This window comes from Colletotrichum paranaense (genome assembly GCF_030867605.1).
Source record: "Colletotrichum paranaense strain IMI 384185 chromosome Unknown Scaffold_12.1, whole genome shotgun sequence".
Lineage (NCBI taxonomy): Eukaryota > Fungi > Ascomycota > Sordariomycetes > Glomerellales > Glomerellaceae > Colletotrichum > Colletotrichum paranaense.
In genome coordinates, this window is record NW_026848970.1 from 770,136 (window position 1) to 793,823 (window position 23,688).

The following is a 23,688-nucleotide window of genomic DNA, read 5'->3' on the forward strand; positions in this document are numbered from 1 at the left end:
TTTGACTGAATGATCGTGCACGAGGAGGTAGCTATTGTCGAATCAACTATGTTGTTTGTCGAAGGGACAATGGGCCTGGAAGAGGAGTGCCTGTCGTCTTTTCAAGACCGGGGCGCCTTAGTCGCCTTGCATACGGCGGAAGTAAGAGTTTTCTCGACAGGAAAGAGGCTAGAACGGTACTGGGGATCGTGAGAGGTTCTTTTCCTCGAAATCAGCCATTTTGAGATATGACACTGCCAAGGAAGCTCCATACAGGTATTGAGCTTAACGCCTTGTACCGAACATCCTTAACTATCTACTGGCTAATTTCTCCGTAACAGCTCCGTTTGTAGTCGTGCATTCGTTGGTATTATGCTTTGAAAAGGCATCGGAAACACATAGCTCGCGCCTTTGTCTTTTCTCTTCATGGGCGCTGAGCAGATCAGGGAGGCCGATCACAAAGTGATGTATTGCACATATCTGCAAGCGGAGAGTGGTGGTTTCTTCACAACAATTTGAGGATAGCCGCCTTGATTTTGCACACTAGCCACCTAACCGCCCGTCTAGTATGCGGGGATGCTGTTGTTACGCGCTCAAGAGGTTGCATTTCTACTTTGGTCCCACTTTGGCCTCTTCAGTGGCTGGCGCGTAAGCCAACCGATGGTTTTGTATGAAGATATCGTCTAACGCATACATGTACTAAGTTGGTTCTCGCAGGAGACATCTACATTGGCCAAGGCCTTAAATAGGGTCAACGGGTAATAAGATATTGCATAAGTCCAGTCTGAGGGGGCGTCTACCCAGGGCCTGCACTATACTTCTGTGCACATAGCATACGTTGCTGTCAAAGCTGACGTTCAAGTTAAGCATATATAGAGATTCCAAGTTCGATGGGGATCATGTTCGACTAGGTATTCAGGGTTGACGTCTCCTGTCCGGAGTGCTAGAACTGGCGGCTGAGGGTGCACACACGATTGTCTATGTAGTGTCAAGGTAGCTTGAAGCAATGCATGATGTACCAACTAGACACTCAGCACAAGTGTGGAGCCACCCGTTGGAATGAGACAGCAAGACGCAAGTTTCTTGATGATTCTGGGCTGCACAGACCCCACACATGCAGAGATCAGACTTATGACAGACGCTCATGACAAGATGCATTGTAGTAAGAAAAGAGTATTTTTTTTCAGGTTAGAATCATCTTGGAAAACTCAGTATCTGTCCCTGGCCGTTTCCGCGACTGGGTTCAGTGCCGCCGAGCATTACATGCACGTCAGGTGAGAAATGTAAGCGCGCGCCTGCCTTTACAAGCAGCAGGGCTTTTGGCAGGGGTCGGAAACGCCGCCGTTGGTCGACCATGACATTGAACTTCCAGCCTTCAGACCAAAGCACATCATATATCTACCTAAGGAATGACTTCGGTCAAGTCCCCGACTGATTTCCGCGACACATTGCTTTCAATCACTGAGAATTAGCTCATATTTCATCCGATCGGTCAACTCAACGTTACGGGGAGCGTAAAAACTTCGTTCTTATTTCACCATGTCATTCTCAATGTTTTCTTCCGGATCTAGCAATAGGCCAACTCGAGCGGGAAGCGGTGACGCACGGAGTTTTCCATTCCAACGACACCGAGTTCATCCCAACGAATCTACGCACTTCGATCAGCCGAGACCCAGAGCCAACGGGCCATCAACCGAGGCAACTTTTCGAAACGAGTCTGGCAGCTTATCTTCCGGAAGAGATCGGTTGCCTGCAGGACGTAACGCCGAAATCCCCTTCGGAGCTACTTCTGGCGTAGATCCACAGATCCGGCAACCAGTCAGGAGATCGGCTTCGGGATACGCCGAAACATCGGAATCTGGTGCGTATTTAATGACTTCGGGCGCTTTTTAGGGGTTTCTTTAGATTGATTATACTGACAAAGCTTACATCAACAGAATCACGGCTCGATATTGGCACTGACATAGTGCAAAGCATACAGTAAGAGTTGCTCCCTTTGTGAAAGACAAGATATCTTGCAAGGCATTCCTGAGTCTTCTCAATATCTAAAAGTGAATTGTAGAAATGGCGAACATTGGGTCAAAGACTTTATCAAGGGTCGCGACACAATCATCGATACACGGCATAACAAGGACGTGGAGCGGATCAAGATCACCATCATTGACACCGGCCTCGATAGAACTCATCCATTCATCGTCAGGCGTCAATGGCAGGAGTTCAGGCAAACAGGGAACAAAAGTGTTGCCCTTTTCAAGGACTTTACGACAGAAAACCCTAGCGCAGAGGCAATCGACGATGAGGGACATGGAACTTTTATCGCTGGGATCGTGCTCCAGCTTGCGCCATTTGTTGAGCTTTCTATAGCCCGAGTGGGCATAACGCAAGTCTCTTTGATGGACGATCCCTACGCAGAAGAAAAAGTCACAGCGGTATGTGATCACGAGCCGATACATCTATGAAAGTCATAAACTTACAACTGTGACTAGGCAATCAACCATGCCATCGATGTGTGGGACGCAGACATTATCTCCACATCGATCGCACTCCCTCGAATTAAAACATCAGCATTTCGAGAGGCAGTCAGTAGAGCCACTTGGAAAAACAAAATAATATGCGCTTCCGGAGGCAACTTTGGGGGCTCAAGGGCCAATGTTGCCTTCCCTGCTCGGCTTTTGGGAGTTTTTAAGATCTTTGCGAGCGACCACCATGGCAACAACTGCGCATTTACCCCCAGGCCAGGCCTGGATGCGGACTTTTGCTTCAGCATTCTTGGTCAAGATGTTGTATCGATTTGGCCTGAGGCCCTATATCGTAAGGATACGGGTCTAACAGTGGTAGACAAGAGGAGTTCGAAGAAGCATCCGGGGCTCTGGGTGGCCATGTCGGGTAGCTCGTATGCGACACCAATAGTTGCCTCCATTGTTGCCCTTCTTTATCACTTCTACGACGCAAATTATTTTGAGATGGATCTCGGGCCGGGATTGGAATTCAAGACGATTGAGGCTATTCGGGCCATACTCCTGAAGATGAGCATGGCACCATCTGTTGGTCAGCATAATTACCTCAACCCTTGGGTGGGCCGGGATAACTACTTCAACTTCAGGGGTGAGGAAGATGGTGTGGCTTTTTTTACGCAAATGCTCAGGCATTGCTTGAATGCATGGAACAAGTAGTTGCTAGTGTTTCTTAATGATTTACCAGGCGCTTATTTTTAGACTTCAAAGACCAGGGATGAGTGTTAATGATTGAGAACAGCTTTCGGTACATTTGCCTCAAACTTTTCCTAATGGGTGCAGATGGGCAATGATCAGTTTCTTTTCCTTGGTCGCGCTACTCAGAGTCAAACGCAAGGAGTTCTATTCGGTTCTATCAGTCACATCAAACCGTGATCCCTTCGTCCAGAGAAAGAATACATTGCCAGAAGTCTTCTTTCTCAACCAGTACTATGCAACGGTTTTCTATGTCATTTACAATATGTAGTTTTTTACAACTCCTAATTCCAAATCTATCTCTTCAGGCCCGTATCCTCCTCAAGGCAAACCGCCCCCATACATTTCGGGTCCCAGCAGTGACCTGTTACTGCTGAGGTTGATGTAGATTTTACGCAGACTGTAAGCGACCCAAAAAATCGTGATCTGGCGTGCTGCTCTCGCCTTCGATTGTGCTCTGACCAGGTCTCCTCGCGATTTTGATGCCCGAGATCATGTAGAGCTCTTGTCTCTTAAGGATGCTCTTCCTGAAGAACCCTTCGCGTGAAAGATATTTCTGCACCCTCGCATTTTGGACGCTGGAAGTAACGTAATCGGATTCCCCGGCTCCTCCAAGTTGAAGAAATACCGTCTCGAGTTGGGCCGCGGTCCACGAATTTTCGTATGAGTTGGTTGCTTGGCGTGATGCCTCCACCGTGACTACGGATGGAATGTCTGCAAAGATCCCCATATCTCTGGTCGATTCTCGGGGCTCCCTAGGGACCAGTCCTTTTCGTGGAAAACATGGACGGCACCTGCAGGCTGGATGACGGGCGGCGCAATGTGCTCATCTGGATGGTAAAGGTTCTCTATGAGCTGACCGAGCTGAATCAGATCGTCAGGCTCGTAGTCGACGCTAGGGAAGATGAAATATCTGTTGCGCTCAGATCTCATGTTCACGACAGGAAAGGTTGCGCCTTGGTAAGTATGCTTGAATCGTAAGGTCGTGGATAGTACAGAAAGAAATTCCCTGGAAAGCCAAATCAGTAGCTGCATCAGTGAGACCCTATGACATGTGCGTCGCTGGATTGGCTTGAGTTCATTGCGTCCCTGTGGTGAACGTGGATGAGCACTCAACTAAGCGCGCGCGTCGCAGGGTCGACAGCTGCATGCAAGATGGCGTCTGTCCGCCGTTTTTATAGAATTGCATCTTGTGAAGCCTTTTATTAAACTTCAATCAATTTGATTGGTAAAAGCACTTTGGCAAAAGCGAGTGAAATGGGTCCTCAGATCGTTGCGTGTTCAGCTTTCTGCTGGCAAGTGCGGTCTTGAAGGTCGCAACGATTCATGCTACGTACTTAGCTTGTGGGGGACCGGCAATGCGCTCTCTCCCCAAGCGGGCATGCATTGAAAGCCTTGACCAACATAAATCCCCAGATGTGTGACAGGCTCTTTCCATTCCTTTCTCCGTCCATCCTCTCATGTACCTTCGTCGTACTTCACCAGCATAATGATACTTGCGACAGGAAGACACAGCCTGCCTGGAGAGGTTCTTGGCTGGAATAATTTCTTTGTGCCGCGAAGGCTCCGAACAACACTTCCCCATAAACGCAAATATGGGGGGGGGGGGTTGCTTGTCACGCACCAACGATGTTGGCTTGTGTGTTTGTGGTGCACCAATGGCATAAAACTGAAATACGTGAGCCCACAATACCAGGGATGCGGGGTAACTGATGCACTAATCACGGTGGCTCAAATCCGAGTTACTGCTATGGACAGGCAGAAGAGTTTTGGTGACATGACCACCAACGTAGCCCGTGAAATGAAGAGTTCGAGTTTATCTGGATGTTTCTTGCAGTCATTCTCGAATCTTTCAGGAATTCTGATTGCCCGCCATCGATCCCGTTTGTCCTCATCTCTGTATTGCAGAAGACCACAAATCAAGTTGTACACGACGACGCCGAGAGACCGCACGTCGACCACTGCGCAGTAATAAAGTCATTCGTCTTGGCCGTGTGGCTGGATTCCTGATGCAATCTTAAAACAGGCGCCGCAAATTGTCGACAGCTGAGACTGGTGTTTGGACAGATGGAGTGACTCATCTTCAGTATGGTCAACGATGGGATAATTTCCTCGATCACATCTAACAAAGACACAGTAACGACCCAGAAACACATACAGTGACGCTTATCTTACAATAATTCATCAAAGAGGCGCCCAGCTTGGTCTCCTCTCTTTCTATGTTATCTTACAGCCGAGGCTCCGCCAAGATGATGGTGATGATGAATAACAACAAATCTCAGCGCAAGACGAATCTCATTCTCCTTAGCACCGAATACCAGCCCGACGAGCTTATACAACTTGGCTAGCTCATCGAGGACCCTCGCGCTCCTTACGAACCCTTAGCGCCTCCCATCAGGCCTTTCGCTACCAATGCCTGCCGTGTCAGCCACGAACGCAACTGGTCCTTGACCAAATCCAAAGGAGCAGCCAGACATACTGGTCTCAGAATGTTTGTTCGAATATCAATGGTATATATAGATCATTGATAGAAAGGAAACTCGGCCGCAAGAGACTAAGACGCAGCAGGGTCGGCTTAGCAGCCGTACGAACTGGGAGCTGTGGGGTCACCGCCAACATAGACCTGCTGCAACGGCCAAACGCAAAGATTGCTGATATGGCTTCCAGTCGTCTGAGAAACGGCAGCCGAGGTTTCGGGGGCTGTCCCATTATCCACCCAGGTCATGAGCTGGTCGAACGCACCGTTGGGAATGGCACCTACACCCGTGATGCAGTGCACATTCAATCATATTCCCCGACCATGCCCCCAAAAAGCTCACACATGGACGGTGTAGACAAACTTGCATCATGACTCGGCTTCATTGGATTGATCGTGAGTGGTATACTCTAGTAGGATGACCACTTCAAGTTCACCATTCCTCATCTTTCCGCGGCACTTTCTCATAAATTGATTATCTTCTCCCCCGAAACTGTTTTTCCCATGACTGAAACCGTTCAAACGGTTCTCATTAAATTCAGCGTGCCTTGGATTTCAACACAGTTCTTAGCTTCACAAAACTCCAAATCCATCAGAGCTAGTGGGCCAGTCTTTCATCGAGACTTTGGGGGTTCAATGGTCTCTCCAGGCTTGGTAGCTGAGATGGCGATGTACCTCCAGCGACCCTTGCCCCGGTAAGTCTCCACACCAGCGACGGTGTTGATGAAGTAGCGCTCAAGGCCGAACGCCTTGATGAAGATGTAAGGGATGATTCCAAGGAGGAAGAACAGACGGCACAGCGGGCGAACGTTCTCGGAGAAATCGCGAACCTCAACATCCACAAAGCCCGCTTCCTCCATGAGCTGCTTGAAAACGCCCGGATGTGACCGGTCGTTTGTAGGCATGGCGGCATGCTCATTGATCTTGCGCATATTTTCGGCCATGACTTCCGGAGAGTCCCCGATGAACTCGTGGTCGTACTCAAAGTTGGCAAGATGGCCGCCGGGCTTAAGCAGTCGGAAGAAGCCTGCCAGGACAGTCTCCGGGTCCGTGGCGTGAACAAGAGTCTCCATAGTGTAGATGCCATCAAATGACTCGTTTGACAGCGACTCTAAGTGGTGGTAATCTCTCCTGTTGACAGTCACCTGGTTCTCGAGACCAGCCTTCTTGATGGTCTTCCTCGCCCTCTCTACATGGCGCTGGACGACATCGAATGCCTCGATTCGGAGGCCATGCTTGCTGGCAAGGTGCTTTGCAACATGGCCATTTCCACAGCCAGCATCCAGCACCGTTGATCCTTTAGGCAAATTCAGGACCTCGGCCATTTTGTCCTCCATGGCCCGTAGGCCGCGACTAAGGGGGAAGGGGAAGTAGGTGTCATTATCCCAATAGCCGAAGTGCCGTGTTCCTCCCAGAACCAGGCGGTAGCCAATACGGGACTCGAGAGACGCGTAGTAGGATTGCAGCATCGGGTTAGAGTTGATGAGAGGCTCCATTTCTGTAGTCGCGGTGGAGGAGGCCATCATGGGTCCGATGCGACTGTGAACTGACGGGAAGGTCAATCGCGGGGGCGGGTCTGATGGCTTCCACAACTTTGTTTGCCGTAGGCTTGGAATGACTCTCAGGGCAAGACGGATGTTTTCAGACAACAAACGAAGGCCACGGAAACGAGGGGGAGGAAGATATTCAGAACGCGACTGACGGCGAAAAGGGATACGCAACGAGTAAGAATGGGTGGGCTTGACGACGGGCGGCTGTCCGCGCCATGCGGCCGTATCCGCGCTGTCGCTGATTCGCTCGTTAAGAGACGTGCTTTGCTTACCTACGCGGATAGGGGGCGTTTTCCAACAGTGTTCAATTTCTTTGTCATACTTGCAAACTCTGTTGGGACTACATCCTCGTATAAGCAGTATGCTTCTGGTATATACATATTCCCGAGTGTCAATTCTGCTCGATATCTTCCAAAGTCTTTCTGTGTTTTCCTCAAGATACTATTCTGAATCTCTTATGTTCTAAAGTTTAAAGTGGTTATACGTAATCAATGGAGACCACCTTGGGGAAGGCAACATAGAAGAGAAAGGTACGCAAAGAACGCTTAACAGATCCTAAATTCCCTGGCCCGTAAGGTACTATTTTCGGTAGGTGATTATACAGCTTAAGGCACCATACACACATACTGAATGGGCACTGTTGAAACACACATACCCCTCCCCGCATAGGTCGGGAGTTTGTGTGGGTGTACTGTATTGTTTTTTCTGAATTCGGAAGGATATTTTAGATCTCTTGTTTTACTAGGTGAGGATTCCACGTCGGGGATGACTCGGAACATGCCAGATTGAAAGGAGGCCCCCGTTCAATGGTTTTCAACCCTTTAAACGTAAGGAGAGTAACCAGGGCATGATACTTCCGTGCCGAAACGCTTGCCCGTCAAGACCATGCATCCTTTTAGCTAGAATCGTAGTTGAGGCCAGGAAGCTACACTCTTTCTCCTGCTTCGACGCTTCCACCATACTCAGCTATCTGCCTCACCGGCACGGTGTTGTCTTGCACCAAAATGCCTCAAGGTCAACAGGAGTGTATTTGGACGAGGGTCCTTCTACATTTGAGAAGTAGACTAGCTCGACTGTACAACTATTCATCAAGAAAAAGAAAAGAAAACCTTTTCCGTTTTCAGCAGAACCATCGTGACTCTACAAGTTGATTTAACCTTCTTAGCACTGATTTCATTGAGACATCAAGACTGTTATCGGCTTCCACTGTTCAAGACTGTATAGGTTCAGACTCGTTGATACATGTAACCATTACAATCGTTTAACAATGCCTACAAGCCCTAAGACTTGGTTGCAATTTAGACATGGCGCTCGGCCCAGCTCTGTATGAGACCTTCAACTGTGGGCTCATACTCTCTCAAAGTAACCTCATCCTCTTCCAGAGACGTATTGGCATGGACAAACACAAGTGGCGGTGGCTTACTAGCCACCACCACCTTCCGCCATTCCAGATGCTCCTGAGTCAATGTCGAAAGCATTTCGTAGTAAACGCGACATGCCTGTACATCTGCTGTGCACCGGTACATGTGCAGATGCAAGAGCATCCTGCCCAGTGCTGGCTTTCCATGAGTGGACATTTTTGCTCTATTGACTCTGACTGTCAAAGTTTCAGCAGTCTTGTCATGTTCAATTTCCACACAGTCCCCGCCGTCCTGAAGTAGCCAGTTCAGAATTGCGAAGTGTGCCTATCAATTTGTCAGTATGTGGTCTTCGCATTAATTACCTGCGTCTTGTGCTTACTCGACTGTGGGCTTGACCCCAACGCTATGACCAGATGTCAGCGAATACTTTAACTTGATAGATATGTTCTTTCAACCGTACCTTGCTATCGACATTGTAGTTGGCAAGACCACGCAGACCATCTACACCCAATTGCTGGTACATGTTGTACGCGACTATTCGACCGCGCACGTCAGTATTTTAACTGGTGCCAAACATTGCCGATTGCTTCTCACTATCGTCAGCTGTCACGTCTGTGGCATCTGTAAATCCAAGAACTCCCAAGAGATCTTTGTCATCCATCAGGTACGCCCCAACTAGCTCTGCTCTGCACTCATCAACTGTTGTGGCGAGATCTTCAAATTGACCGGTCCAAGTCTGTCCTGGCTTATACCAGGATTTGATTGGGTGATCATCGAGAGGATTAATGGGCGGGTTCTGAATGTCGAAGTTGTAGTCCCCTTCTGCCGTTTCAACCATCATCCGGCCTGTGCCATGTCCAAGAAGCTCGTGCAGAACAACCCACCAATAGTAGGTCGGGAACTTAGCTTTGCGGAATGCGGCTTCTTCGGAGTCTTCGATGAATGCGTAACCCTGTGCCTTACTCTCCGCAACCATGCGATTGGCAATGATGACATTCTTGAAACCTGTCTCTTGTCTGATATCGTTGTACTGTCAATAAGTTAACTTGTGCCGATAGCTGACCAAGCAGAAAGTTGGAAAAGAGTACGTTGGGTAGGTTGATTCCCGGAAATATGATACTGGAGCAATATGCCAGCGCTTTGGAATGTCAGTAAGTTGATGTTCCCGTGATTTCCACAGGAACTTACTATGTATACTTGAGAGATCAGGAGGGTCAAACAAAGACTTCTCAAATACCCCCTTTCCGTCGTTTTCGGGACTGGCCCAAGGTAACTTGCGAATGAATTGTGTCGAATTCTCGACCAATCTCGTCAGTTTCCTTGTTTCCGCGGCGTCTGCGATCGCAACAAGACCCTCAAACTCGGCTCGTATTCCATGTGGATCTCTGTATGGCTCAACGAAGCCGAAAATATTCTCAATCTCCGGCGTCTTGTCCTTCACCCAGTTTCGCAGTGAATCTCGATACTTGGCTAGGCTTCCAGTCCTGAAGCTCTCCACGTACTCTTCGATGAAGGCTTTCTGGAACTCCTTGGATGCGAAGTTCGCCGCTTGTGTCAACTCGACGCACATTTTTTCCAGCTCAACTGCATGATCCCCCATCACGAGCTTCACGCTGCCTCTTTCGTCAGGCAACGGCAAGACACCAAGACTTCCATCATGGGAAGAAGCGATCTGTAACTCAAATTCATAATCCCCGTCTACTTTCATCAATCTGGTGTTCTCTGGGTAAATAGAGTTTTGCTCTAGGACTTGAGAGACCATTGCGATTTCCTCTTTATCGATATGGTTTCCCGGGTAGTAAGTGCTTTGAGTGGTATCCCCCGGGTATCCAAGACTGAAGGGCGGTGATGAATAGACAGCGTCAGCAAACGAGCTATACAAAGCTTGAAGTCTGTCAGACTTGGTTGCAATTTTTGCGAAGACGGCCCTAGGGATGGCTGGGATGAACTTCTGGTCGCCGGATCCCTAAAATAGTTAGCGGAATCAACTCAACTGAGTTTTGCGACGACAAACATAGTAGTTGCCTAAGTTGGACAAAAAGGTTGCCACGTAAGTGAGGAATTGGTGCATGTCTTCGATTCCAATCTCATCAGCAAGTTGATCCCAACCGCCATTCTACGCCGCGTGAAGCTCGAGGATGAAGTCAAATATTTTCAGCGATTCTGGCGAGGTTTGTCGTAGAATAATTCTCGCCCCGTGCCATGCTGCACTTCTTGAGTGTCAGCGAAGCAGTCGTGTCTCTTTCATGTCATCACTTACCGTGCCATATGATGGGCATATCTCTGCTGCGACTTGCTCAAGCCTTCAAATTGCGACCTGACGTCCAATCGAAAGACCTGGACGGACTGAACCTCCATGATAGCTCACAACGAAGGCAGAATCTGTGCTCAATGCCCCGAAAACTTTGAAAAGTTTGGGTTATATCTGCATATGAGGAAAAATGAAAGACTCTCTCCATAAGACTGAGTGCTTTTATCATTGCCAGGTGCGGGGTGCTTGTTTGGGTAGGCGGCCCGTAGCGACTGTCGTACCACTAGGGAGATGCATTTATCTATATACTGCAGAGCTGATTGGGCTCGCGTAAATGCCAACAATAGTCTGAAAGATCAATGGTGTCCGGATATGACCTTGTTGATTGTTGGTTGGGTTGGTTGAATGTTGGTTTGTTCCGCGCCGGGTTGACGGGCAAGGGCAGAGGGCGCTAATCTCGATCATCGGAAAGTTGCGGTTTCCGTGCCCCAATCAAGCAGCCCAATCACAATAAGATCACAACGACACAAAAGGCACTTAACAATGTACTTATCTGCTTGGACACATTTTTTCATGATGCTTTTCTTGTCGTTCTGGCGCCGTGAATCACGAATGACCTCTTATACAGGGAAGGATACCTTGCCGGTTGACAAGTGCGTGTCACCTCAGGTAGTATTATCAAGTGGTTCCGAAGGTGCAGGTCGCCTGTATTATCGACGGAAGGTTCTGTTTAGGAATTATAACAATGGTACAGGCACGAAATTTGTTCATCTGATCGGGGCAGGACAAGACGACCTAGGATGCGCATTCGAGTCTGCATGTGGGCACTGTCAATTGTTTCAAGCCTCTTATTTGATGTTCTGAGGGAACGCTGAGTCAAGAGCATATATCATGAGGAGCGTTGCCCATAACTCCCTGTAAGTCACCGAGTACTCAAGCCTACTAACTCATCTCAGCCGAAAAGAAATTGTTTCAGAGTCTGTGCGGAAGATTGGTGAGTTCTTTCTTTCTGTCGCTAATGCGTGGGGTCATCTTACCTTCATGTCGCGTCAGACCTTAGAATCTACATTGGGAAGGTTGGTGCGAGTAGGCATTCCTTCGTGGATAACCTGCTGATCTTATCAATCGGGACTTGCTGTCTTTGAATGAGCTGATATCTTGGCAGCAAGCATGTAAGGGCCGTAAATCTAACGGTAAGATCTCACGTAAGGCGAGTTATCGGTTCGTCACACCGATTGTGACCTGGTAAGTGTCCACAATAAGCCGACAACACATATACAGCGCGAAATCGGATGCGTTATCCACTCAGGCCTTTACATGTAAGCTGACGGCGCCTGCAAGAGACCGTAATGTCTTATTAACATTTACGAGCATGTACAATGCCAAAGAGGGCTGATTGTTGCTTCAAACCCTGATCGAGCGATGTTTGGAACTGGTCTCGGCTCCGCTACATAAGAGCACAGGATCCCTGTTTCCTTCGCCTTGTTCGCGCCCTTTTGCCTTGGACTTTATTCTGAAAGACCCTTCGTACGGTGTCAACATGGCAGCCACTGCTTTCAAACGCGCCAAACCCTTCTTCGCATGTATCGTGGGCCTCATCGCTGCGGTTATATCCTTTCGCCGTGGTCTAGGAGCCCAAAGTGAACAGTTCACTCCCGTCATCGGAAAGAACAACACCGTTCTCTTCATCACCAACATTGAGCACGGTCTTTCGAATGTCCACGTCGCAACTGTTTACTCCCTTCTCGAGCGCCACCCAGATATCACTATTCACTTCGCGTCATGGTCCAAAATCAAGCCCAAGATCGACAGGATAACTACCTACGCACGCAGAAAGACACCGCAAGCCCGTTCTGTTGTATTCCATGACCTACCGGGCCCGAACTTCCAGGAGGCGTCTGGGCGGAATTCCTCATTAAGCTGGATGCAGCCGCCCGGGGTCGCAGGGCTGACGGGTCTGAATGAAGATATGGCGCAATTCATCTCGCCATGGTCTGGGGAAGATCATCTCCTGATATACGAGAGCATAAGGGATCATATCAGAAATATTGATCCTGCGATCGTGGTACTTGACATGTTTCACCGACCAGGGATGGATGCAACACGGGGAGACGGGCGCCTGCACGCAATTTTATCACCGAACGTCCTAGCTGACTGCTTCGCCGGAGACCAGCCATGGCTGAAGGGATTTTGGAAGTTCCCAGCGTAAGCCGACATTCAGTCTATGATCTCCGACCTCACAGCACAGCAGTGCAGACTGACATGTTCTCTAGGGTTGGCTCCGGTCACGAGTTCCCCGTTCCTTGGCGAGATATCCCTACGAACATTTACCAGATGGGAAGTTTCGCATGGACAATGATGTTTAATGCAGAGCTCAACGAGAAACGTAAATTTCTTGCCAGTCATGGACTAAAAGACCCAATCAACTTCTTTAACATCCATCAGCCTGGAAAAGGCGCATTCATTACCCAACACACCCCGGCGGCGGCCATTCCTCTCGATTTCCTTCCCGCCAATGTCACTACTACAGGACCCATTGTCATCTCGGGTACCTCGGCAGAAGAGCAAGATCCCGAACTGGCCGCCTGGTTGGCTAAGGCACCGACCGTGCTCGTCAATCTAGGTAGTTTGTTCGAATACGACATAGGGAGAGCTCAAGATATGGCTGGTGCATTGAAGGTCGTCATGGAGCGTACGGATGTTCAGGTTCTGTGGAAGCTCAATAGAGCCGCCAGTCTGAAGGACGAGAACTGGAAACCCTTGGTAAATAAGTTTATCAGAAATGACCGTCTGAGGGTTTCAAAGTGGTTAACAGTTGACCCGACTGCATTGCTGGAGACGGGGAACATTGTTGCCTCTGTCCATCACGGTGGTGCGAACTGTTATCACGAGGCTATTAGGTAAGTCTCGGCTCAGTTGCGTCGTGCACATGTGCTTTTACAACATGTATCTTACTGATGCTTGGCCTTTTAGTACCGGAGTACCGCAGCTCATCCTTCCTGCCTGGTTAGATCTCTATAACTACGCTGCACGTGTAGAAGCGATCAACATTGGGGTTTGGGGCAACAGGAAATCTGCTCCTGCTTTCTCGCTCAGCGAACTCAGCAGCGCATTTCTGAAACTGGTCGACGGCGGCTCTGCCAGCTTATCGATGAGCCAAAACGCAAAGAAGATACAGAGAACTATAAGTCGCCCAGGACGTGATGTTGCAGCTGATGAGATTGCAAGGCTTGCAGCGTTAGGCCATTAGGCCGGTACATATCTCACCATGTGAGACATCTTTTCAATTTGAATGTAGATCAAAAATACAGCTCTGTATAAAAAAACCTCTATCTCGAGATACTGACCATGTCCGTGCTACCATATATTCCTAGCTCATTCCAAAGTTGCATGTTCTCTGGCCTCGATATACGACCCACATAGCGATCATTTTCTTTCGGCTTTCTTGAAATAAGATCCGAAAGACCTTCCCCTATTGCCCTTGAAGCGCTGTGTGTTGCCGAAAGGAGATGGTATAGCGACGTCTTGTTGTTTATTGAGATCCAGTCTTCAAATTTGGAAATCGGGCATCGTGCTTCAACCCACTCTGCCAGTAACGATTTCGAGTATCGGTCATGTTGTCTCTCCAAGTCCCATTGAGTCATCAGAGCTGGGTTCCAATCTTCACCCGCAACCCGAAATTCCCACGGATTTTGGTAGTTTTCGGGAACAACCTTCGAGCCATTCCATACCAATCGGGCTGTAGAGAGGTACCAATCTGTAGCCTGCTGGGCCCGATTCCGCAATCTGCAACATGAACACTTGGTAGTAGCCTTCAGGCAAAGCAACATGGATCAATCACAAGATCTCTAAGTTCAATTTCATTTCTGGACGTTTATTAATTTTGATATCTTTTCGCAGTATTATTGAGGTCCCCCTCCCCTGTGCTTTGTGAAAGACACACAGTGAACCCATGGTATACATGAGCTGTCAGCCATGACTAGCGCTCTGTGAGACTTCGCCTCTCACGGGGCAGTAGCCTTGACAGAGGTGGTGGTGAACTCGGCACAGCCCTGTCCTTGCGCAGACACAGTCACCTGTGCCTTATTATCGTGGCCGTTCAAGCAGGCGCCGCCAGAGGCAACAAGCTGGTTGCCAGACTGGGCCACGAACTCAACATTCTTCGAGGCGCAGTCTTCAGCCCGGAAAGCGGTGCCGTTAAAGCCAACACAAGCCTGCTTGTTCACCAAGTCAGGTCTGAAGCCGGCAGTGAAAGAACGCTGGACGAGAAGAACGTTGTTGCCGCCCTGGGTCGAGGGGGTGATCTGTCTGTCCGCAGCGGTGTTGACACAGGCAGCGTTGACGATCTCGCCTAGCAGATAACACGTGTTAGTGTGAGGTCGCCTCAGATAGCGTGAGAGGGTCTTAATCGCAGGGAATCGTACCGTTGTTGCGGAAAGTGAGGCACTCGTTTCCGGGCACACCACCCTGCTCCTTGAAGACCAGAGTGCTACCGCCCTTCTTGATGGCCTGGCGCTTAGACAGATCTTCGGCGGGCATGGCGGCCACGAAGGTGGCAAGGGCCAGGGAAAGAGCCGCGGTGAACTTCATATTTGCTGAGGAGGCGAAAAGGTCGGGTGAAGAATTGAAAATTTAAGTTATATGAACAGTTTAAATGAAACAAGGGACCAGCCGAACGAAGAGAAGGTTTGCAAGTTGGAAAGTCGAGTGAGCGAATGGGATGATTCTCAAAACAAGTGAGACACAGAAGTCGAGGCCATCGAGTCGTCTTTAAATCAAAGCCAGCAACACCGCCAGACTGCGGCACCCAGGCTGCAAACTGGAGAAACTGAGTCTGGCAAGGGAAATTAAGCTTGATGCGACACGTCGCACCGCCTTCAAACCACCCCTCACACCTGCGACCTTAAAACGGGCTATACCGATCAGCCATACGAAAAAGATGAGGTGAAGGCGGCCCCGGCCCAAACAAGGAGGGCCAGGAGAAGAAGAGACGAGTTTTGACCTGGTGTCAGCTTTTGCCGAGTTTGTCCAGCACCCTCTCCCAAAACGACGAACCCCCAAGCAAAGGCTAAGCAGGGGTGCTCTGACGCTGTCGCCAACAGCCAAAAAGAGGAAAACCCCACCACCACAGCCATTCGCTGAAACGTCTCAAGATCGGTCGGTTGCAGGGTTGCGCCCAGCCGAATCTGGGGAACTACCCCTACAGTACTACCAGTACGCCAGAAATACGGTTTCATCGTGGCACCTCGTCAAGGAGCCGCATAACTTTAGACTGGCTGCCATCTTATGTAATTTCGGATATCTCGGTGTCAGACTTTGGTTGGCAGGGCGGGAGATGACCCAGATTTGCGCTTGGAACCGAAGATCCCATCTTTTTGGGAGGATCGAAGGGGGAATGATGGCCATCAAGGGGGCGTTCTTTGGGTTGAAACCGGCGGCTTCTCGTCTCGCAGTCCACTCGAATCACACTCTATCTCGCTTTCGGAAGGTCTTGTCGGTCTTGTGCGATGAACGTGAATTACAACTTTTCGTCTATCTACATTCAGACTGCGAAATACTGGCCTTGTTGCTCTCTGATTTTCTGTCACTTCCCTTCTCCCCTTCCTGCCGAAATAGATTGGTCATCAGGTACGGGAAAGCTGACGGCCTTTCCATGTTCATACGTCTGCCCTACGGAACGGTCGATTTTCGGTACTTGTCGCCACCATCTTGGGCAAAGACAAGGTGTCCCAATTTGAGTTCTCCGTGGCGCAAAGTCTAGCCTTGCTCTGCTCTACGTCGCATATGGCTACCCTCGACATCCTCAGACAGACATACAAGTCCCAAAGTCGATGGTTCTTTAATTTGCGAGTATGTACCATGGTGTGCGTGCTCATTCTTTCGACGTACACGACCGCTGTGGTCTCGGATATGGACTGGCACCACGGCGGCGGGGGTACTGCATCTGCAGCATGTTTAAACCCATCGAGCGGGATGTCAGTCTGGTATGCCCAATACCCACTCATCCCTCTTCTGTACTTGTGGAGCGGCTACATTTTTCGCTTGCAAAACTTCTACCTGAAGGATCAAACTGGGCGAGGCGTTGCGCCATTGCTCAACCTCATGGGCCGTCCCTCTCTACTTTATAAGGGGGCTTTGGCTTGGGACATGGACCAAGAGAAGGCCGCTGCCCATCAGAAGCGCGATGCTCTCTTTGATGCCAAGCTCCGTCTCGAGTGTCATCGGCCAGAACCATTTTACAAGTTTGCGGTCAAAACCTATGATGACGGAGTAATTACAAGGTGCGTGGCTGGCATCTGCGACATAGCAAACATTGCCAGGCGACGTTCAATTCCAGGGGTCCGTTATTCCTCCTCGCTCCTTTCGATATAACCAAGCCTGATTTTCAATTTTTCATTTGCGGTGAGCCAGGCCATCCTACGTCGCTTCGCCAGATCCCCAGAACTAACCCCGAAGTCCACCTGTATGGGATTCGGTCAGATCGTGGCTCTTCTCCTGCTCGTGCAGCCACTGATGGCAGTGGGAAAGGTACGCACAGGTAAGTCCCTGGCGATCATGGAACCAAGGTACTTTTGCAGGTCGTGTACTGACTAAAGTTCTCAAATGAAAGGAAACCAGGCTGAAGAAGTACCCGTTGATATTGAGGTTTCATATCATCAATGCCAGATGAGCGGTGACGATGTCGAATCAAGCTCGTCACCTGCACAACCTTGCAGCTATGTCACACACTTCGACGAGATTAAACGATGCGTCTATACAACTATAAATGATCCAAACCTGCTTCCAGAAGATCGACAGGAACACATTTATAGATTGTTCTTGGAGTCGAAAGAAACTGAAAACCGGTTCGGGTTCGGGTCCTCTATCAACTTCTTCGTGGTAGACATGATGCTATCGATTCAGCTCGGTCCGCTCCTAGTTCCATTTGGACTTGTTGATGGGAATTCTCCTCTTCTGCCATGTCTTTTTGGCATCTGGAACACATTGAAACTGAGAAGATTTTGTGCAGCCTATCATCTTGCGGAAGTTAGACTCAGTCCGCATCACTCCACGTCCCAGCGAATTTAGCTCGAGACGAAAAGCATTCTCCGGTTGGCTGACTCTGACTGTACATATACAAGGCCAGAAGTTCTTATTACCCACGAATTACCCTACCTGGTATGGTCCGGGCTTAAGTTGCTTTACAGCAGAATCGCCAACACCCGGCATGCGCTTCTCCAATGCCTCAAGGTAGATTCAATGCTCTTTTCGGCTTTTTTGTCATGGTACAATGAACTAATGGTCTTCTTGCACAGGGACATCCGGGTAATGAAACCAGTAGTCAGACTGCAGTTTCCAGGGAGAGATTGTGAATAGGACTATCGAACCTGCTTTGATATGTCAATCCCAGGTGTCTCGGACGAATTCCACTTCTTAGATCTTTTCTACTTATGTCCTTTACTGGACCTGTCACACATATAACATCTTCTATGGTAGAGAGCGATCGTAATACAGATGGATCCCTAGCTCCTTGCAAGTACTCACGAAGGGAACATTAGAAGCATTTGGTACAGACTTTCCAGACTTGACAAACTATGACCGCAATTTCTCTTCTCTGGGAAGCACTTCGAATATAGGTACTCACTGGAGTCAATCATCTATCGATGCCAAACTCGCATCACACCGACCAGAACAATGGTTTCTCCATCCAGTATATTAATACTAATGTGGTAAGTAGGTATTACCTACCTGAGTAACTTGTGCGGCACGGCTACCCTCGGTGATCTTTCCAGCTTAATTGACATGGTCTAAACACATAATCATTCCATGGAGAGATTTCGAAGGAATGCTGCCCAGTCAACGGTATCAGACTTGAGTTTCTACGCCGTTCTCACGGCCTCTGCTTCCTCGATGTCTCACCCCGGGCAAGGATCGCCAAAGCCCGTTTCGTCTTGTATTGGCGGCTGATGTGCTGCCCACTGTGAGGTTTCCTGTCTCTTTCCTTTGACTGTGAGAGACGTCTTTTGGAGTTGTTTCCCAGGAGTGAGGTAATTTGCTCGCGACATTTTTGATGTGCCGCCCGTAATACATGTAGCCTCCCGCCAACCCGAGGACGAGACAAGGCACAAGCACTAAGGAGGCGGTGTTAGTATGCCGAGGGGAGAGGTGCAATGATAGACACATACGGGTAACGAGTAGAGACCACAATGGTGCTTGAAGAAAAGATGACACGTCCAGGGCGAACAAAGAGGTGAGAAATGAAGCAGGCAACTGCAATGACTTAGTTATTTCCTTGAACAGGGAGAGATTGAGTACTGAGAAGACTTACAAACCAAGCAGTAATCACCGTAAACATCATCACCCTTTTCCCCTGGTCTAGAGAAATCTCACTCTCGTGAAGTGTGATGGTGGTATGCAACTGAAATCAATCATCAGTACTTTGCTCATCTCAATTGGTGTTGGGATGATGAACTCACAGCATCTCTAATCCTCCCAGCAAGCTTGTCCATTTCATCAATGTCATTTCTGACATATGCAGCTGTTAGGTCTGCATCCAACATAGTGCTGATCGCGTCAGGCTCTCTGCCATCCATGCGCGACTGAACCTTCCGTTGAAATTCGGCAACGGTTCTGAGTATGTTCAACTCGTGACGGACATCTTTGATCTCGAACAAAAGCTGGGCTGCCTTCTTGACTGCTTCCTCGGTTGTCAATGGGTTGCCGTGACTACTGCTAGTCCCTTCCTCTTGCCTCAAAGTCCTTGTATAGCCGGAAAACTGGCCATATAAGTCGGCTTCTTGTCTTCCCTATAAAGTTGATTAGCTGATTTGCTTTTTGTCGAGTGTATTAGGCTAGACATCACAAACAATTCGGTTGATGAAATTAGAAAAAGTTTGGCGGATCGATATCTCGCTGGTTTCGGCTTCATGCCTCGTGGTCGATCCGCTTATGTCGGTAGACACATTGTCCTTCGTGACATGCCTCGCGAGATTTTGTTGATTTCCATTCTTCTTGTCAGACTTCGATTTCTGGACCTCTTGTTGTCTGTCATAAGTCCCAACGCAGTACTCGGCAATGGATTTGCTCAGCTCTGCAGCAGAATTCGGGCCACGTTCACGACTACCATCTTCAACTTGAGTGCGCAGGTGGTCGACGATAGAGTTGATAAACGTAATTGTTCTCTCGTTGTCGATTTCGGCACAGGAAGCGGATGTGATCAACCATTCTATACTGTTATTAGTTATATGCACTACCTTAGCGATAAAAAGTTGATCTCTTGTAGGTTACTTGCCGTCTTCAATCGTCCAGGCCCATAACTGGCTGATCCTGATGAGCCCCAATGGCTCACCCGTCTTATTTTCTTGCTGATACTTGGTGAAGACTTGATTCTTGTTCCTGTGGCCTCGGTCTCTTTGAGACTCCTCATCTGCAGCAAAGCGGTAGTAGTGCTCGTCCAGTGTAGGTGCATCATGAATGACGGAGCCCCGGCTTTGGTAATAGCCATTTAGAATGTCTTGGAAGTCTCTCCTATTGTTGTTTGTTTCATGTCGCTTATAGTCGGTCAAGATAAACGGCATCTGCTTTCATCATCAGATGTCTACAAAAGTATTCGATGTTGTTATTGACTGGTCTTACGTAAAAAGCGGAAGCCAGTCCACCATTCTTGCCAGTGCCCGGGGAATAAGTGTCATTGTCTGCAATATTGAGGCCACATCAGATGGATGCAATATCCAAAGAGGAAAGGCACTTGGACTAACTTTTGCCTGTTTTATCCTTATGATTCAGAATGACGTATTGAGGCCGCATGAATCGTGATGGGGATGTTTTGTCTGGGATCTGAGACCAGCTTGCACGCAAAAAAGCAGCAACCTCGTTCCAGTGTTCGAGTCGGGATGGATGCGAAATATAAATTTTCTTCACAGTATCCTATTCATTAATACTGTTAGTTTTGAAATGTAGGATGAAGTGTAGAACGTATGAGAGAAAGTTTATTCGGTGATCTCACCATCATCCATTCCATCTTTCACTTGATTAGCTTCATTCATCCCGAGGAAAATTCAGATAATTTGTCAGGCTTACATTGGCTGCTGGAAGATGGACCCACGTGATGCCTTTCTCGCACTTGGGTGCTTCGAGCCAATTTCCAAGTCGATATCCCGGACACTCGGGTTCTTGGAGCCCATTTCTTAGTCGACTTTTGGAACTGTTCTATTGCGTCTCTGATTGTCGTGAAACTTTCCTTCTCATCATAAATGGTATTGTAGATCCCCCTGAATCTGGTACCCATGCTGAACTCATTTTTGTTCTGTCGAACTTCAACAATGCTCGCCTGGAACCCGTTCAAGCAATCTTTGATTCCGCCGTTGATCGGTTTGGTGATTCGGAGGGGCTCCTTGGCTCTAATAGTTGTCTCTAGGCCGATGAAGTCAAGGATATCCCTCATCGCATCAAGGACTCGATCCTGAGTTTCTGTACGGCCTTGCTCATTCCTGGTCGTTTGATTGTCTTGTTTTACCTCCTTGGCACTGTCCCTTGCGAAAGGCTGTGGCTCCTTTGTTTTGCTCGACGTTTTTAGATGACTAATAATCTCCTGGCCGCGAGATTTCTCGCCGGCTGTCAAAGGCGGGCATTGTAGAAGTACTGAAGGCAATCTATGATATATCGCCCAGTGAGCCAACGTCCAGCCTTTCTGTTCGATATATGCAGTCTGATCTTGAGCAGTCAGTTCTTTCAAAATGGTAACGGCTACATTGTGCCGCTCTTTTCGACATGCAAGCCAGCAAAGAATCTCATCCATAAGAGTAGCGTCTTCTTGTGATCAGTCAAAATCGTTAAATATGCTAGGAGGGACTGCCGCTTTACCTTTCTGGAACCTCTGGAAAAGCAATCTATTCGGTACCCAACCAACGACCCTTAACGCGAATTCGCCCATGATTTTGCTCTCAGAGTGCTTTGTCGAAAATATCGCAATATCTAGAAGGCCTTCGTAAACCGGGGTCGTATTGAAGTCCAAATGAGGGAATTTGTCAAGAATATTGTCAAGAAGCTTGGCAAAAGAGGCTTCCCATGCCTCGTTTTCGGACCTCCTCAACTTGCAGAATTCCACGAAAATAGACCTTCCTACGTTGTTCCGAGTAATGACATCTTTCGCGGCGAGTTCCCTCCCAGGTTCGAATAGATGGTTAACCAGAATGTCAAAGATCTCGGAAGTATTTTCCTTGAGCGCCGTCATCAAGGGCGACCTTCCATCCCGATCCACGATACCAAGATTTGGCCCTTTTTCAAGTAGAAAAGCAACGCCTTTCTTATTTTCTCGAGAGACAGTATAGTTGAGTGGTGTTTGGAGTAAAGGTAACGATTGTTCGTTCAGGAAATGTCGTTGAAACTCAAACAGACGTCGCATTATACTTTCTTCTTGATTATAAAAGCCCCAGAGATGGAGAAAGCACCGGCCGCTAGAGGTAGGGTGCTCTGTTTGGCCCACGCGTTCCAAGAGTACTTTCAAGTACGCGCTATCACCATATTCAAGTGCGTGGTAAAATGAATGTGTATTTTCTCCATCCAAGGCATTGACATCGGCACCAGCTTTTATCAGCAAGTTGAAGGTCTGGAAAACGTCTTTCCCAATCGCAATCTGCAAAGGGGTCTTGTGAGGGGGCTCCAATGATCGAGTATCAATGTCTTCCGGTGACGCTTCAAGAATGGCGGACAACTCTGCGAGCTTGGCTTCGGTCTCGGATTCAGAGTCGAGTTCGCCAAGAAAGAGGTGTAATGATGTTTCTGCCTGAGGAGTCATCGTGTGGTCGACCTCCTTCCCAGGAAGACTTTGTGCACTTTCGTTCTTGGACCATTGAGGTGACTCCGATGCGTGCGTGTCGTCCATTGTCTGGCTGTCGTTGTCAATTGGCCGGCTTGGCGTATCGCTGGCCGCCGCACCTGTTGCCATACCATCAAACGTGTCTGCATCCATGAATGAGATGAAAGGCAAGTAGAATGGCCGCAAGATGTGGGAAACTCCTCGCAACGGAGCCTCTGAAAGTATCCAAAAGATCGGGATTTGGCAAGGAGTGAAGTCTGGGCAAAATGTTTCAAATCTCCAGGCTCCTTAACTTGACAAGATTCGGGCATCAATGCACTTCAGCAAGCCCTAATGCAAGCTGCATCGTAGATGGTTAGAGCGAAGGGGGTCTCTAAGTACGTAATTCTGAAAGAGTAAAAGATGTCCGCCGCCTTGCTGAATTACGACTCTCCTATCCCCTGCGATCTGACCGTCTCTCGATTGGTTGCCTCACTTTTTTTTTAAGGGCAGATATCCTGCAGGTTTCCTGCCCACCGGGCCAACGCTCAAATATTAATGGAAGCACTCACTGGCACTGCAGAGAGCTGAAAACGAATCCAGACCAGGTTCTTATCTGACCCAAGAACAACATTATTGGCCCACATACTGTCAGTGGATGTGCAGCTGTGGCTTATGAACCGCTGCAGCTCTGAAAGAGAGAAAGCCTGCCACACTACATAGCGTTCGAAAATGATAAGATCAACACCATGCAGCCAAGGTAACTAGTACTTCTCTCTGTTGGTGGAGCATCATAAATCTCCTACATCCTTTTGGTTGATTCCCTGGGAGAATACCCTTCAAGCGCTACTAGACATAACTGGAAAGAACGAAAATGACAAGGAAAGCAACATGAAGGATAGCAAAAATGAGGATATCGATGAGGAGACCGATATACCGAAACTTTAGTCTGCGTCAAATAACTAACAAATCACATACGTCCAAGGGGCCACTATTCGCGACCACGACCTCTTTCATAAATCAGATCAACACCCCACCTCAAGGCTTATAACACGAACGGACTACGATGATTTGCGACCTGTCACC

The 23,688-nt window shown here is 48.6% G+C and overlaps 10 protein-coding genes across 10 annotated transcripts; 4 read left to right on the plus strand and 6 right to left on the minus strand.

Moving 5' to 3' along the window:
- Nucleotides 1-1,518: 1,518 nt before the first annotated feature.
- Nucleotides 1,519-3,152, plus strand: CPAR01_13170 (thermostable alkaline protease; the record flags this gene model as incomplete). Its single annotated transcript, XM_060497424.1, has 4 exons — nucleotides 1,519-1,840; nucleotides 1,917-1,959; nucleotides 2,042-2,408; nucleotides 2,466-3,152. 4 exons carry the CDS (start codon nucleotides 1,519-1,521, stop codon nucleotides 3,150-3,152), a joined length of 1,419 nt encoding a protein of 472 aa, XP_060343817.1.
- A 735-nt stretch (nucleotides 3,153-3,887) lies between these two features.
- CPAR01_13171 (uncharacterized protein) lies at nucleotides 3,888-4,121 on the minus strand (the record flags this gene model as incomplete). The annotated part of the gene is made up of 1 exon (XM_060497425.1): nucleotides 3,888-4,121. The coding sequence occupies one exon, from the start codon at nucleotides 4,119-4,121 to the stop codon at nucleotides 3,888-3,890; it is 234 nt and encodes a 77-aa protein (XP_060343818.1).
- A 2,157-nt stretch (nucleotides 4,122-6,278) lies between these two features.
- On the minus strand, nucleotides 6,279-7,187 carry CPAR01_13172 (uncharacterized protein; the record flags this gene model as incomplete). The annotated part of the gene is made up of 1 exon (XM_060497426.1): nucleotides 6,279-7,187. The coding sequence occupies one exon, from the start codon at nucleotides 7,185-7,187 to the stop codon at nucleotides 6,279-6,281; it is 909 nt and encodes a 302-aa protein (XP_060343819.1).
- A 1,325-nt stretch (nucleotides 7,188-8,512) lies between these two features.
- On the minus strand, nucleotides 8,513-10,646 carry CPAR01_13173 (dipeptidyl-peptidase 3; the record flags this gene model as incomplete). The annotated part of the gene is made up of 7 exons (XM_060497427.1): nucleotides 8,513-8,899; nucleotides 8,955-8,978; nucleotides 9,036-9,109; nucleotides 9,170-9,605; nucleotides 9,664-9,713; nucleotides 9,764-10,541; nucleotides 10,590-10,646. The coding sequence occupies 7 exons, from the start codon at nucleotides 10,644-10,646 to the stop codon at nucleotides 8,513-8,515; spliced, it is 1,806 nt and encodes a 601-aa protein (XP_060343820.1).
- Nucleotides 10,647-10,691: 45 nt separating this feature from the next.
- Nucleotides 10,692-10,933, minus strand: CPAR01_13174 (uncharacterized protein; the record flags this gene model as incomplete). The annotated part of the gene is made up of 2 exons (XM_060497428.1): nucleotides 10,692-10,785; nucleotides 10,836-10,933. The coding sequence occupies 2 exons, from the start codon at nucleotides 10,931-10,933 to the stop codon at nucleotides 10,692-10,694; spliced, it is 192 nt and encodes a 63-aa protein (XP_060343821.1).
- Nucleotides 10,934-12,366: 1,433 nt separating this feature from the next.
- CPAR01_13175 (uncharacterized protein) lies at nucleotides 12,367-14,076 on the plus strand (the record flags this gene model as incomplete). Its single annotated transcript, XM_060497429.1, has 3 exons — nucleotides 12,367-13,031; nucleotides 13,100-13,726; nucleotides 13,800-14,076. The coding sequence occupies 3 exons, from the start codon at nucleotides 12,367-12,369 to the stop codon at nucleotides 14,074-14,076; spliced, it is 1,569 nt and encodes a 522-aa protein (XP_060343822.1).
- A 754-nt stretch (nucleotides 14,077-14,830) lies between these two features.
- On the minus strand, nucleotides 14,831-15,416 carry CPAR01_13176 (uncharacterized protein; the record flags this gene model as incomplete). The annotated part of the gene is made up of 2 exons (XM_060497430.1): nucleotides 14,831-15,177; nucleotides 15,251-15,416. 2 exons carry the CDS (start codon nucleotides 15,414-15,416, stop codon nucleotides 14,831-14,833), a joined length of 513 nt encoding a protein of 170 aa, XP_060343823.1.
- A 1,269-nt stretch (nucleotides 15,417-16,685) lies between these two features.
- CPAR01_13177 (uncharacterized protein) lies at nucleotides 16,686-17,368 on the plus strand (the record flags this gene model as incomplete). Its single annotated transcript, XM_060497431.1, has 2 exons — nucleotides 16,686-17,107; nucleotides 17,164-17,368. 2 exons carry the CDS (start codon nucleotides 16,686-16,688, stop codon nucleotides 17,366-17,368), a joined length of 627 nt encoding a protein of 208 aa, XP_060343824.1.
- A 61-nt stretch (nucleotides 17,369-17,429) lies between these two features.
- On the plus strand, nucleotides 17,430-17,894 carry CPAR01_13178 (uncharacterized protein; the record flags this gene model as incomplete). Its single annotated transcript, XM_060497432.1, has 1 exon — nucleotides 17,430-17,894. One exon carries the CDS (start codon nucleotides 17,430-17,432, stop codon nucleotides 17,892-17,894), a length of 465 nt encoding a protein of 154 aa, XP_060343825.1.
- Nucleotides 17,895-18,671: 777 nt separating this feature from the next.
- Nucleotides 18,672-22,776, minus strand: CPAR01_13179 (uncharacterized protein; the record flags this gene model as incomplete). The annotated part of the gene is made up of 9 exons (XM_060497433.1): nucleotides 18,672-18,937; nucleotides 18,992-19,076; nucleotides 19,135-19,224; nucleotides 19,283-19,612; nucleotides 19,673-20,036; nucleotides 20,094-20,383; nucleotides 20,442-20,500; nucleotides 20,886-21,614; nucleotides 21,669-22,776. 9 exons carry the CDS (start codon nucleotides 22,774-22,776, stop codon nucleotides 18,672-18,674), a joined length of 3,321 nt encoding a protein of 1,106 aa, XP_060343826.1.
- Between the last annotated feature and the right edge of the window lie 912 nt (nucleotides 22,777-23,688).